At 50.3% G+C, this 12,949-nt stretch overlaps 1 protein-coding gene across 1 annotated transcript in view; it reads left to right on the top strand.

Moving 5' to 3' along the window:
- The first annotated feature begins 11,276 nt into the window (after positions 1–11,276).
- SPTLC2 (serine palmitoyltransferase long chain base subunit 2) overlaps positions 11,277–12,949 on the top strand; it is an 86,429-nt gene continuing 84,756 nt past the window's right edge. The window contains 1 exon segment of the mRNA XM_086613534.1: positions 11,277–11,402. Within this exon segment, the coding sequence (XP_086469660.1) occupies positions 11,277–11,402 (126 nt within the window).

Genomic DNA, 12,949 nt, shown 5'->3' with positions numbered 1-12,949 from the left:
TTCAAGCTCACCTTGCTGACTTTGGCTGTCTTTCTCTTGAGGTCTCCTACCTTTCCTAAAAGCACCTCAACACCACCATCCTCAAGCCTGAATGCCCTAATCTGAGTACGATACCGCTAATAAACCCAGTGATCTGATGTACATGTATACAGAGGATACAACTGAAATGAGATTTCCCCAACTGGCTGCCCAGCCTCTCTGGACAAGGCAGCCCCAGTTCTCCCAGGACTGGTCAGGGTTGCGCATCTCATCCTCTCCCATCTCCAGGAAGTCACAGGCACCTGCACACAGCAGTTCACCTCCCACCCCAGCTCCCCTCTCTCCCCATCCCCATCATCACGACCCGCACGCCTGGCTGGGGCTGAGCTCAGGTGCCTCGGGAGGCACAGGTCCTGCTTTTAGCCCCGCACAGGCGGTGGGACCCAGGCAGAGCCCATGCTGCTTGCAGAGCCCACAACCAACCCAGCTGGGGCTGCTCCAGCCCGGAGAAAGACACCTAATGCCTGAGCGCACACTTCCCTCTTATGGCCATGCTCGATACAGCAGCCACTCCGGCCTGCAGCATCTTCACTGGAGATGTGATTTTCCTGTGAATATTGACATTTCCCATAGTTGCTTCTTACTCTTGTCGGGCACAGACAAGTCTCCCCTGAACGTGGGGGGCAAGCACAGAGCCAGCCTTGCCGCCCTATTGGGCTGATGCTGGTCAACACGCACTCTGTGAGCGGGAAAGCCAACTTGAGGGCTTAGTATGTGTCCTGCCTGCTGTGACAGACTCTCTGATGTCTCTCTGATGGGAGCCTAAGTATCCATACCTGGTCCTGGGGCGGACTTCCCCGATGGTAGGGCACAGCCTCTAACATCTTTCCTTTCCTCAAGTTAAGCATGGCTTTTGCTTACTTTGATTCTGAAGGGAAAGTTTTTAACTACCTAGTTATGGGTAGTTAAGGATGCTGTTGAATTTCTCCCTTGCTCCATCACACTGTATGGCAAAGCCTCTCTCTTCCATTCAAATAACAATATCCTTGCCAAAAGGAGAGGCAGCAGCCTCCTGTTTTCCTGTACTGACCTTTTTCTTTGGACTGAGCTTCAGGCAGCTGGTTCTTCTGTGCTCCCATCACTCCTAATACCAGATCTATAATTCAAGCGCATTTCCCTGAACAGAAGGGGTAGTTTCCCCTTACATCTAATCTATGGCCACCTTCCCCCAGTGTCCTGGTTTTAGCTGGGACAGAGTTAGCTCTTCTTTTTAGCAGCTAGAAGAGCTCCATGTTTTGGTTTTACTCAGAGGCTGGCTCTGAGAAGAATGTTAATAGCAAGCTGATGTTTATAGTTGGCACTGAGGTCTCAAGGACTTTTCAGCTGCCGTGTTCTTGCCAGTGTGCAGGAGCAAAACAGGATAAGGGGGGAGCGGCCGGGACAAGGGATCCACGACTCTCCTTATGATTTGTACTTGGACTTAAGATTGAGGGCCAAACTGGCCAATTAGTATTCCATATCGTGCAGCGTCATGCCCAGTATAAAGGTGAGGGACAGCCGGAAGGAAGGGCTTTTGCGCTTTTGCTCTTTCGCCGCTTCTGCTCTTTTGCGCTTGCTGCGCTTTTACTCTATTCCCTTTTTTTTCCCCTCTCTCTCCCAGTACTCCCACTCTTGGAGTACTCTCTCTCTCTCTCTCTGCCCCTCTCTATTTCGGGGCCTCACGTTCGTCCAGGATTGCAGCTTCAGGATGAGACGGGCTGCGGATAAGAGGGGGTGGTGAGCATCTACACTGTGTATTAAATCATCTGTATTAAATTGTTCTTATCTCAACCCACGGGTTTCCTGTTTCTCCTTTAATTCTCTCCCTCATTCCTGGGGGTGGGGGAGGGTGAGTGACCGGCTGTGTGTGGGGTTCTGTTGCTGGAGCGGTCTAACCCATGACACCAGCCACCAAGTCAGTTCAGTTCACTGACCGGAAGGAAAACTAGTCAATTTTCCATGGGATAATTTTCTGTTGGATCAGTGAGTTGAACTGACTCTGCAGATAGACAGCTGAGCATTAAAAAAAAAGCTCCTTTAGCCATGTCTTTTGTCAGCTTGTCTATCCCCCTTCATCCAATTTTTCTAAAGAGGCAGGAGAATGAGAACCTGCAAAACTGTGCTTGGTACCTGAAAGGGGACAAACTGCTCCTTCCTTCCTTCTTTAAGCTAAGGTTCGGTCGCGCTTAGGTGCTAGAGTACCATCCTCACCATCTCTCCTCTTCTCTACGGTACACTGTGCCACCTTTGTAATAGCATCAGTAAAGGATGAAACAAAAGCTATTAACAAAGACGCATGTTCAAGAGAACACCATGTTTAGTTCTGTTCTTCACACAGGACCAGGTGAATAAGGAGGAACCTGTCCAGTCTCCTGCAGTACCAACAATGTTGTCAGAAGCAGCAGCTGTGGCCCTCTTTGAAGTTAGCCATAGTCACCTGATCACGCTCTGCCAGGCTCAGCACCCTTTACCAGAGCCTCTCAGAGCACTCTACAGCCATTGATAAATGTGTGAGACCACATCTGCTCTCAACCTGTTCACCAGGGTACTGATGGGAGGAGGGTTAGGGGTCACTTCCATGGTGCCAGAAGTCATAGGCCCAGATCCTCAAAAGTATTCCAGCACCTAAAAAGAATCTAGGAATTAAAATATCAAGGGGCTCTGGGTCCTAATGAGGATGCAGTTATATTGGTATTCAGTGTTTTTGCTGATATAGCTGATAGTGCTTGGAAAAGTTCTGCTCAAAAAAGAGCCCTATTCTGCTGACATAAGCTGCCTGCACACAAGGAGAGCTTCACTGGTACAACTCTGCTGCTACAGCGATATCACACGCATTTACATGTAAATTAGGGCTTTGTTTACACCGGCAGATGAAGCCTTTCACTTCATCCTGGATGGGGAGGGGAGAGAGAGGGTAATGGTCTCGCTACTCTCATTTTATGGACTAAGAAAGCAAGGCATAGACAAAATGAACTCATTAGCTCAGTATCATCCAACATGGGTGACAGAAAAGGCAGAGACCCTGGTCATAGGTTACAGCCACAAGACTTTCTTCACTGCTAGAGACAGGGAGACAAATGACTGAGTCATTAAATAGGAGCCCCATCACGACAACTGTACAAGCTCAAATCCCTGATATGTTTGAGATGGAAGGGCTAGTAATGAATGCACTAGGGAGCTCTGAATCTAGGAGACTGAAGCCCGTCTAGATGCACAAAGCACTGACAGAAAGTAACTGAACCTGAGACCTAAAGAAAGTTTCTACTACCCGGCTTCACCACTCACCAACCTGAGCAGCAATTAGCATGAGAGAGAATGAATGTCCATGGAGGATGGACATGAAAGCTGAAGCAGTACAGGTGATTAACCACATACCACAGGAACTAAATACGATATCAGAAGCTACTGAGACTACCTTGCTTCCAACCACTGCTGCCCAAGTAAATATGCACTGAATGCACCTCCAGTACTCCTGTAACTTGACCACAGACTCTTCCAGGCCATATTTAAATTTACAAAAGCCAACATAAGCCAAGAATGATAAAATAACTGATCCCATCTCAGCCATTCATTCCCAAATCTGTCTCTCCTGCTCTACTAAACTACATATCTGACACAGTTACAAGGTGAATTGCATGGTAGGACCAAACTCATCATTTTTGCTAGGGAAGATTTAACCCATATCAGCCTCTCTCAGCTGCAAGTACAAGAGTTCTTGGAGCTACAGTCTTCATTAGTGCCAGTAAGTGACCTGAGAAAACACATCACCACATAGTTCCACTATGATGGCATAAAGAAAGATACAGAACTCAGGCTCCAGAAAAAGCAGGTATTGCCATGGGTTGGGTGAAACATAGTGAAAGCAGGTGGACATTACTGCTGATCTTAAGTTAGCTACAAGATATAATCTAGCTCCGTTGCAGAGAAACGGCAATCTCCATTCCAAAACACTGCCCAAAGGAGAGGCGAATGTCCAGAAATTTGAACTGGACTGGTACAGGGATGGATAGGGACATGACTTTCTGAGTACTGTTTTGCACAAGAGTCTTGGAGACACAAAGAAAAGCAGATAAAGCATAGAGAAGGCAGCTCCAAATGAAGCTAAGATAATCCTGGTAGTCAGCCCTGACCGGAACCCAGAGAAAAACAGCTCTTCGGTACTGGCTGAAAGAAGGCTGGAGCCATAAGCAAGGAAATAGTGTCCTGCTGCTTAATTCCCTCACACTGTTGGAAAAATAACCTTATTCATATTTTGTAACTTAAAAAAAATAGTTATCTATTTCTCTCTTAAGTGTTAAACTTTTGTCTAGCTGTACGTATCAAAAGGAGTAACAACTGCAGGGCATTAAGTCAGTCTGTCGTTAACCCCTTGTGCCACACTAGATTGGCTCCCATGCCCTGTTTTGCTGGCCAACACCCTGATCCTACACAAATCATCCTACCCCCTCTTACATCTCTGTTTTCTTGTGGCTCATCAGACCCATATTAATACACATCTTTCAGTCCCTGGTGTATCTCCTCAGGCCTCTTGCATCTCCTATCACAAACCTCTTGTTTTGATTCTTTTCCCATTTCAGCACAAAAATGTTATGCAAGCCTGGCTGGTTTCTCCAGGCAAACACAGCAAACAGTTCACCACATTTACAAATTCTGGTCCAAATCAGTACCCAGAGATAGGTTCAGTGAAAGCTTCATTGCAAAAAAGAGGGGAAAATCATAGAATCATGGTCGTGGGTTAGGTCGCTCCAGCAACCGAACCCCACACAGCTGGTCACTCACCCTCCCCCACCCCCAGGAATGAGGGAGAAAATTAAAGGAGAAACGGGAAACCCGTGGGTTGAGATAAGAACAATTTAACACAGATAAGTAACACACAGTGTAGATGCTCACCACCCCCTCTTATCCGAAGCCCGTCTCGTCCTGAAGCTACAATCCCGGACGAACGCAAGGCCCGAAATAGAGAGAGGCAGAGAGAGAGAGAGTACTCTGAGAGTGGGAGTACTGGGAGAGAGAGAAAAAAAAGGCAATAGAGCAAAAGCACAGAAGCGTAAAAGAGCAAAAGCGATACGAGAGCAAAAGTGCAAAAAGCCCTTCCTTCTGGCTGTCCCTCACTTTTATACTGGGCATGATGCTGCACAATATGGAATACTAATTGGCCAGTTTGTCTCTCAATCCTAAATTCCACCACAAATCACAAGGGGAATCGCAGCCCCCCTGTTCCAGCCATGCTCCCCCCTTATCCCGCTGTGCTTCTGCACTCTGGCACACTGAAAAGTCCTTGGAGTCTCACATCCAACCACAAACATCAGCTTGCTATCAGCATTCTTCTCAGAGCCAGCCTCTGAGTAAAACCAAAACACGGAGCTCTTCTAGCTGCTAAAAAGAAGAGATAACTCTGTCCCAGCTAAAACTAGGACAATCATAGAATGGCATAGGCTGGAAGGGAACTTAGAGATCATCTAATCCAACCTCCCTGTCATGGGCAGGGACACCTCTCAACTAGATCAGGCTACTCAAGGCTCCGTCCAACCTGGCCTTGAACACCTCCAGGGAGGGGGCATCCACAACCTCTCTGGGCAATCTATTCCAAAGTCTCACCACCCTCATACTGAAGAATTTCTTCCTAAAATCTAATCTAAATCTGTTCTCCTTCAACTTAAACCCATTTCCCCTTGTCCTATCAGTGCACACTCTTGTAAAAAGTCCCTCCCCAGCCTTCCTGTAGGTTCCCTTCAGGTATTGGAAGGCAGTTATTAGGTCCCCCCGAAGTCTTCTCTTTTCAAGGCTGAGAAAATACTCTGAACAAAATCTTTTTAGCATTGTATAGCTTCAGAAGTTATTTCCAGAATAATATTATTCTCTGAGTTGGTGAAACAGAAGCTGTGGTGAGCCTAGAACTGTAGCATTCACAGCAGAAAGTGTTAAGGGCAGTGAAGGTCTCTCATGGAGAAGAAAAACAATTCTCAGCTTAGCTAAATTTAAACCAACCAATTCCATTGTTCAGAAAGATCTACCTGCCTCCCCTTGCCTCCACCAGGAGAAAGCAATCTGCTGTGGGCATTCACAGTTTACCTGCTTATCAAGATATGCTGAAGACAAATGATGGCCATTCCTACACCAGGCTAGCCAACCTTCCAAGCATCACACCCTCTTATGAGCTACACCAAGGCCTCTCCAGCTTCCCATGAAGTTTAGTTAGGGGCTTGACAAATTCTCCTGGGGCACCTTTGTAGCTATGTTTTTTCTTCAACAGCTATGAGGTCTCCAAAGAGCTTTCCACGCTTCTGTTAATTCTTCTTCTATGCTTCAGGCAGGCAAGCATTGTGCCATTCAGAGCCAAGCTAAAAAACAAGGCCCACTACTCCCCTGGAGTAACTTCTCAGCACAGTCCCTACAGTTTCAGTGCCAGGTTGCTGTAACTGTGAAAGAAAAACAGGACACAGAAACAATACGCACCTCACAACACTGCATTGGTCTGCCCAAAGTGCAGCCTTTTCAATTACCCCTTCAGCATTCATTTCGTGCTTACTTCAGCATGCACCTGGAGACTGAAAGTGAAGAAGAGGAAAGGCACCTGAAGAACATACGCTGCTCCCTCTCAGAGCAGCCTGCCTGATATTAACTGTCTTGAACACAATGGCTGAGCCACAGAAAAGTCAAAGGCTTAGGTTTATTTCTGACTACAGCCACCCTGAGACTTTCCATCAAGACTCTTTGTGTAGCCAGCATCATTCACATACCAAATCTTGTCTCAATTATCAACTCTCTCCTTTCTCGAAGGAAATTCTTCCCCTCAGTCACATCTCAGTGTTGAGTTCTGGTTATCTCTTATCAGTCCAGAAGGCCCTTGTTTTCTCTGCTTGAGACGTTGGGGAGGAAAAATCTTTTTACGACCCTTCTCTGCCCCAGTGGTTACCCAATTGTTTCTTCCTGAATTTGCCCTTCTACTGTATCCAAACTTCACAACTCTACTCTGTGATGCCCAGACCTACAGGTGGTTAGAAACAGTACCCATTGACTCATGTCAGTGATGTAAACTCTCTGTTGATAGGAGCCTGCTGCGCAGCAATCCCTGCCTGACTTGTTGCTTATGGTCCACTTTTCCTTATGACTCATTAAATTTTTTGGTAGAGTCCTTTGCTTCATTCAATTGGCTGAGTAAGGCTGTTTGCTCTGCCAGGTCACAGGAATAGTATCCTTGAGACCTAAAAGGAAGCTTATAACTGGAATTTGCTGTTCTTAAGAGTCAACTCCTCTGTTTTGCAACTGTGTCCAGAGGCACAAGCTGCAGCCACCTGTGTACACAGGTGTCTTGTGTCACACAGACCCCTATCAGAGCTGCCTGCAGGTGTGACTCCAGGAGCCCTGTGGGTTGTGCTTGGTGCTGCCTATAGCAGCAGCTGTGTCCTGGGATGGCATCCCCATGTTGCGACTTGTCTCCACGAATGTCCTGGACTCTTCTGTCACTGCCGTCCCAGAGTGAGCCTGGCCTTCCCTGTCCCCTGCGATGTGAAAGAAGGGGCCAGGTGGCCCTCAAACACCCAGTTATGCTGGCCCCACACAAAGGGCAAGATGGGTCCTGGCAACACAATGAGGTCCCGTTTGCAGGGGAGCACTGTGTGAGACTGCCCAGTCCTGCACGAGTTAACCAGTGGGTTCCTTTTTTTTTTTTGTTTCCTGTGTTTCCTAAACTAAATGCTAAACCAAAACTGAAACCATTGCATTGTAAGGGTTTGTGCTAGTTGGGTTTAAGTACAGATGAAGTAACCAGTCTGCAGGTACTTTCATGTGGAAGGGTTTTGAGCTTTAATTGAACAGATAACACAGCAGCGAGATCCAGTGCCTGGCAGGCGAAGTAGCTTATCCTCTCTAGAAGTAACGCATTAGCAGATGAAACTCCTCCATATGCAGGTGGGCAGGGAGTGGAGGGAGCTGCCCCACGCACACCCTGTGAGTGTAGGCTGGTGGACCATCTGCACCCCGTGGCACAAACTGGTCAGTATAATTCAACCCCTTCTGTTCAGAGCGAGAGGAGACAGGAGGAAAACTTAAACAGCCAACTATGGCAATGAGGGAAAAATCCTACTAAAAAAGTTCCACAGTATGTGGTCCTCTAGTACACTTCTCTCTCACCAGCTCACTTGTTTCCTTTTTTCATTATAATATTTGTTCATCACCTCATAGATCACTTCAAAACTGCAAAAGCTCCCCTCTCCTTACCCAGAAAAAGCTCCACAGCAAGAGGGGTCCCTGTGCCTCTTCCCCACCGCTCTCCTAACTGCACCTACACTGAAGCAAGTCCGCTTGCACAGGCACCCAAACGCTGCACAGGGGTGTTTGCTGCTTCAACCACCAGGTCCTTCCTAGCAACACTAGTCTCCCCCATGCTCCTGTCCTGCAAGATGACAGAGTGGACATGGCCCATCCCCTCTGAGCTGACAGCTCTGTCTTGCTGCATACCGAAACCAGGTGAAGAAAGAATGTTTCTCAGGCAAGTCCATGCCTGCTCTAGTGACACCGAAGATGCGAAGATACGGGAGTGGCCGCAGACAGCAGGAAAAGCAACGTCCCACACCCAGCCTGCACTGTTACCCCTGCACAGGGGTTGTACCCCTCGTTACAAAAAGCCATCATGCCTGAAGGCGACCCAGAGGTATGAAGCAACTTGTCACATACTGCTGCCTACAGATAGGCTGAAACCAGGCTGTGATGCTCCCTCAACTCTTCTTGAGGGAAAAAAAACGACTTTCACAGAAACTAATTCACTTTTGTTAGGAACGTCATGTTCCCATCGAAGTGGCAATGAGATCCATGACAGAGGCTCCAAGATGTGACTATAACACAAAAAAAACACCCAACTATCAATAGCAGCAAATCAGAGAGGATGAGACCATTCTCTTGAATTCATCTGCTTAAACCTATTAACTTTCCATTGTGTTAACTGCAATTTGTTCTGGTTGTTTCAAGTTACATTCGAAGAAACGCCACAGCCCTTCCCCTCTTAATTACACTAGAGAAATCAAAGGTCATGCTCTTCCATCTCTTCAGCATGTGATGAAACACATCAGGCTGTTTCCTTTCTACCAACTAACACTCCTGCAACTTGGAAACCTTCCCCTTCCCACTCACTCACCAAGACGTAGACAATTTGTGTAACAGTGCACAAACACAGATGCTTTGTGGTTTGCAGAGCACCTTTCCTCTGGTGTTGTCTGTGTGTCATTTGGTAACCCACACTTCACTAAGGTTGGTAAGATCTACTCCTGAACTAAACACAGTGTGTAGTTTACCCAGTGTTTGAATCAAGTACACATTTTCAAACCCTGTCAGAAAATACTCAAATTCATAGCCAAACATGGCGTGAGTTTTAAACACAGCCGCAGGCAGAATTAACGGACTGGCAACCTCAGCTGTCAGGGACACTAGGTCTGCAAAGCAGCCAAGGCATCTTTAAGCGGGAAGTTAAATCCTATTGACTTAAGCTCTGCCTGGAGCTCGTCTGCAGGGCTTCCCATCAGGTCCGTCGTTACCCAGGTGGACATGAGCCAACATACACCTCTCCCAAGTCGATCCTAGGCAGGAAAAGGCATTACAGCAATTAAGTGTGACCTTCTGTTGTGGGTTAGGCTGCTTCGGCAACCAAACCCTAGACAGTCGCTCACTCACCTTCCCCCAGCCCCAGGGATGAGGGAGAGAATTAAAGGATAAACGGGAAGCCCGTGGGTTAAGAACAATTTAATACAGATGATTTAATACACAGGGTAGATGCTCACCACCCCCTCGTATGCGAAGCCCGTCTCGTCCCGAAGCTGCAATCCTGGACGAACGCGAGGCCCCGAAATAGAGCAGGGGAGAGAGAAAGATAGTACTCCAGGAGTGGGAGTACTGGAAGAGAGAGGAGAAAAAAAGGCAATAGAGCAAAAGCGCAAAAAGCCCTTCTTTCTGGCTGTCCCTCACTTTTATACTGGGCATGACGCTGCATGATATGGAATACTAATTGACCAGTTTAGCCCTCAATCCTAAGTTCCACCACAAATCACAAGAGGAATCATGGCCCCCTTGTCCCAGCAATGCTCCCCCCTTATCCCGCTGTGCTTCTGCACTCTGGCCAGAACACGGCACACTGAAAAGCCCTTGGAGTCTCACTTCCAACCACAAACATCAGTGTGCTATCAACATTCTTCTCAGAGCGAGTCTCTGAGTAAAACCAAAACACGGAGCTCTTCTAGCTGCTAAAAAGAAGAGCTAACTCTGTCCCAGCTGAAACCAGGACACCTCCTAAAAAGCCATTCAGAGAATTTCACCCAGGGGTTCTCCAGTCGGACTTGCAGGGGGTTCCTTTATCTTTCAGACAGCGCACCACGAGACCTGCTTGTCCCGGGGAAACCCCCCGGGCCTTCAGGGAAACGCTCCGCCCATCGGCCCCCTCGACGCCGAGCAGTAAGGGCAGACGAGGGGCTCCCCGGCTGCCTCATCCCACCCCAGCCCTCCCCCTGCTCCAGCGACTGGGGTGCCCCGAGGGAAGCGCCGCCGGCGGTAACGAGAGCAGCACCGCCCCGCGGCGCCATCCTCTTCGCGTCAGGTAAAGCGTTTCACGGGCGCGCCGAGTGCGTCCCGGAGGGCCGGGCGGGCTCACACGGGGTGCCTCCTCCCCGCACCCGCCCCGCCCCGCCCGGCCCGGCCTCGGCTTCAGCCCCGGCCCCGCCGCCGCGCACCGCGACCAGCACCGAGAACGAGCGCGCCCCGCGGCGGGGCCTCCCACCCAGCCCCGCGAGCCCGCCCAGCGCTCGCCCATTGGCCACCGCCTCAGCCACCGCCCTGCTCCTCCCTCCTGTCATTGGACAGAGCCCGCTCGTCGCTCCTGCCCCTCCTTCAACCTCGCGCTGTGATTGGCTAGCTTATCTTCTTCTCTTCGCTCCGGGTTCCATCTCTGCCAAGTGATTGGATAACTTTCGCCTTCTGGCCCCACCTGCCTCCCAACTTTGTACTTTGCGATTGGACAAGCCCCTTGGTTCACCTCGTTCCCCTCCCATCTGATTGGCATGCGGGGCTCTCATTGGGGCCCGTCATCTGGACCCCGCCCCCTCCCTTGCCTCTGCCGCCAGCCTCGCACGCGCGCAGATGCGTCGTTGTGGAGCCCGTCCCCGAGCGTGACGTCGCAGCCGGCGATTGGGGGAAGCGCCGACTCGCGCTTCCGGTGCGGTGCGGCCGGGCGGAGGCGGCGGAGCGGGCGCAGCGCTCGGAGAGGAGCGGGTGGGATGGAGCGGCCCGGGCGGGCTGCGGCAGCGCTGGGCGCCCAGCCCCGCGTCAACGGCTGCAGCGGCGCGGCCCACGGCGCACTCCGCAACGGCTACGTGCGCCGCCTGCCGGCGCCCGACACCCAGGTGTGCGCGGCGGGCCCCTCCGCCGCCCGGGCGGGGCCGGCACTGGGGCGGGGGGGCGGCCTCCGGTGGCGGGCAGGGCTTGTGGGGCCGCCCGCGGTGCGGCTGGCGGCTGTGCCGGCTGCTTCTCTCTAGGTGAGGGCCGCCTCGGTGCTTCAGGGCGCTGTCGCCCTGCTGGCTCGTCCGTCCGTGCGAGCCGCCGGTGCCCCGCCGGGTGGGCTGGGGAGCCGGGGGAGCCCGTAGCTGCCCCCCCTGCCGCGGCAGCGGCAGGCGGGCTCCGGGAAACCGCTGAGGTGGGGCTGTTGGGGAGTTCGGCGAAACTTCGCTGGGCGGCGAGGGTCGAGTTTGTGTCCCCGGCCCTCGCCTGGGGAGGGAGGACAGGGGCTCGGTCGTGGGCCTGCCCCGGAGGGCTGCGCCTGGTGGGTGTTTGTTCGCCTGGCTGGTGACTTTATGTGAAACGACCGGTTCTCCGCCATTGCTGTGCCTTTACCGTAAGGCCTTTGCTAGCAGCAGAGCTTTAAACTTAAACCTTGCTGTAAGATAATAGCTCTGTGCTTTAAGAGAGAAGATTGTAGCCGTTCTTTGCCACTGTTTTCTTGTTGCAGGTGTGGTGCCCAGGGCTACGGGTACAAGTAGCCTTGAGCAGGAACTTCCTCCTACGGGAGAGTTAAAGGCTGCCGCAGCACTTCCCACCGAGCTGTATTAACGCCCTGTGATGCAAGCGCGCGTTTGTGCTTTCAGACTTGCAGTTGTTTCTCTAGCGCAAAGTTGTTTCTTTGGTGCAAAACACTAAACTTTTGTGTTATAGTGTAAGGTGCTTAATGGTTCCCATGAAGGCAGTTCCAGCAGTGTGGTTGTGTTTCCTTGGACACCTAAAGCTGCTTGAGAAAAAGTCTTTCTCTGTTGTCATCCCTCATGGTGCTCCTTGTTTTCACTCCTGTGCTGCCCTTTCTGTTTTTCTGGTGTAGGCTTGTGCAGTTACTTCGTGAACCAGATTGAGAACTGGTGCAGGATAAAACTAAACTTTTTTTTTTTTTTAAATTCCTGGAGTTAACTTTAACCCAGGACACATACTGTATTTCTTTCACTGGATGGAGGCTCATAGTCTTGCCCTTGCACTTGGGAGGTGATAGCACACTATTGAGAGTGAACGAATGGAGGAAGAGGGTAAAGTACCGTCGTTGGGCAGCAGTGTCAGCTTGTATCGGTTCGGGGAGCTGTGGCACTGGTAGTCTTTCCTTGCAAACACCAAGCACTGCCGACTATAAACCCATAGGTTTCTTCGCACTAAGGCCAAGCATGATGGTGGTGAGTGTTCTTCTGTGAGCGTTTTTTTCCCCCTCTGCTTCAGAAGAACAGAAAAGCAGGGCAAGGAAGAAGAAGAATCCTCCTTCTTCAAGGATTTTTGTTCAGCTTTGTATCTGGAGAACATGGGAGGTGCAGCGTGTGAATGGAAAAACTATTGATGGTCAAACTGAGGAGGCTTAAAAACCTTACTGTTTTATGAGATATTCTGTTCAGTTAGTAGCTTGCATGTGATGCTATGCTCA

The sequence above is a fragment of the Tauraco erythrolophus genome, chromosome 6 (genome assembly GCF_009769465.1).
Source record: "Tauraco erythrolophus isolate bTauEry1 chromosome 6, bTauEry1.pri, whole genome shotgun sequence".
In the NCBI taxonomy this organism is placed as follows: domain Eukaryota; kingdom Metazoa; phylum Chordata; class Aves; order Musophagiformes; family Musophagidae; genus Tauraco; species Tauraco erythrolophus.
Note: the sequence above shows the minus strand (reverse complement) of the source record. Positions and strands in the feature narration are given on the sequence as shown.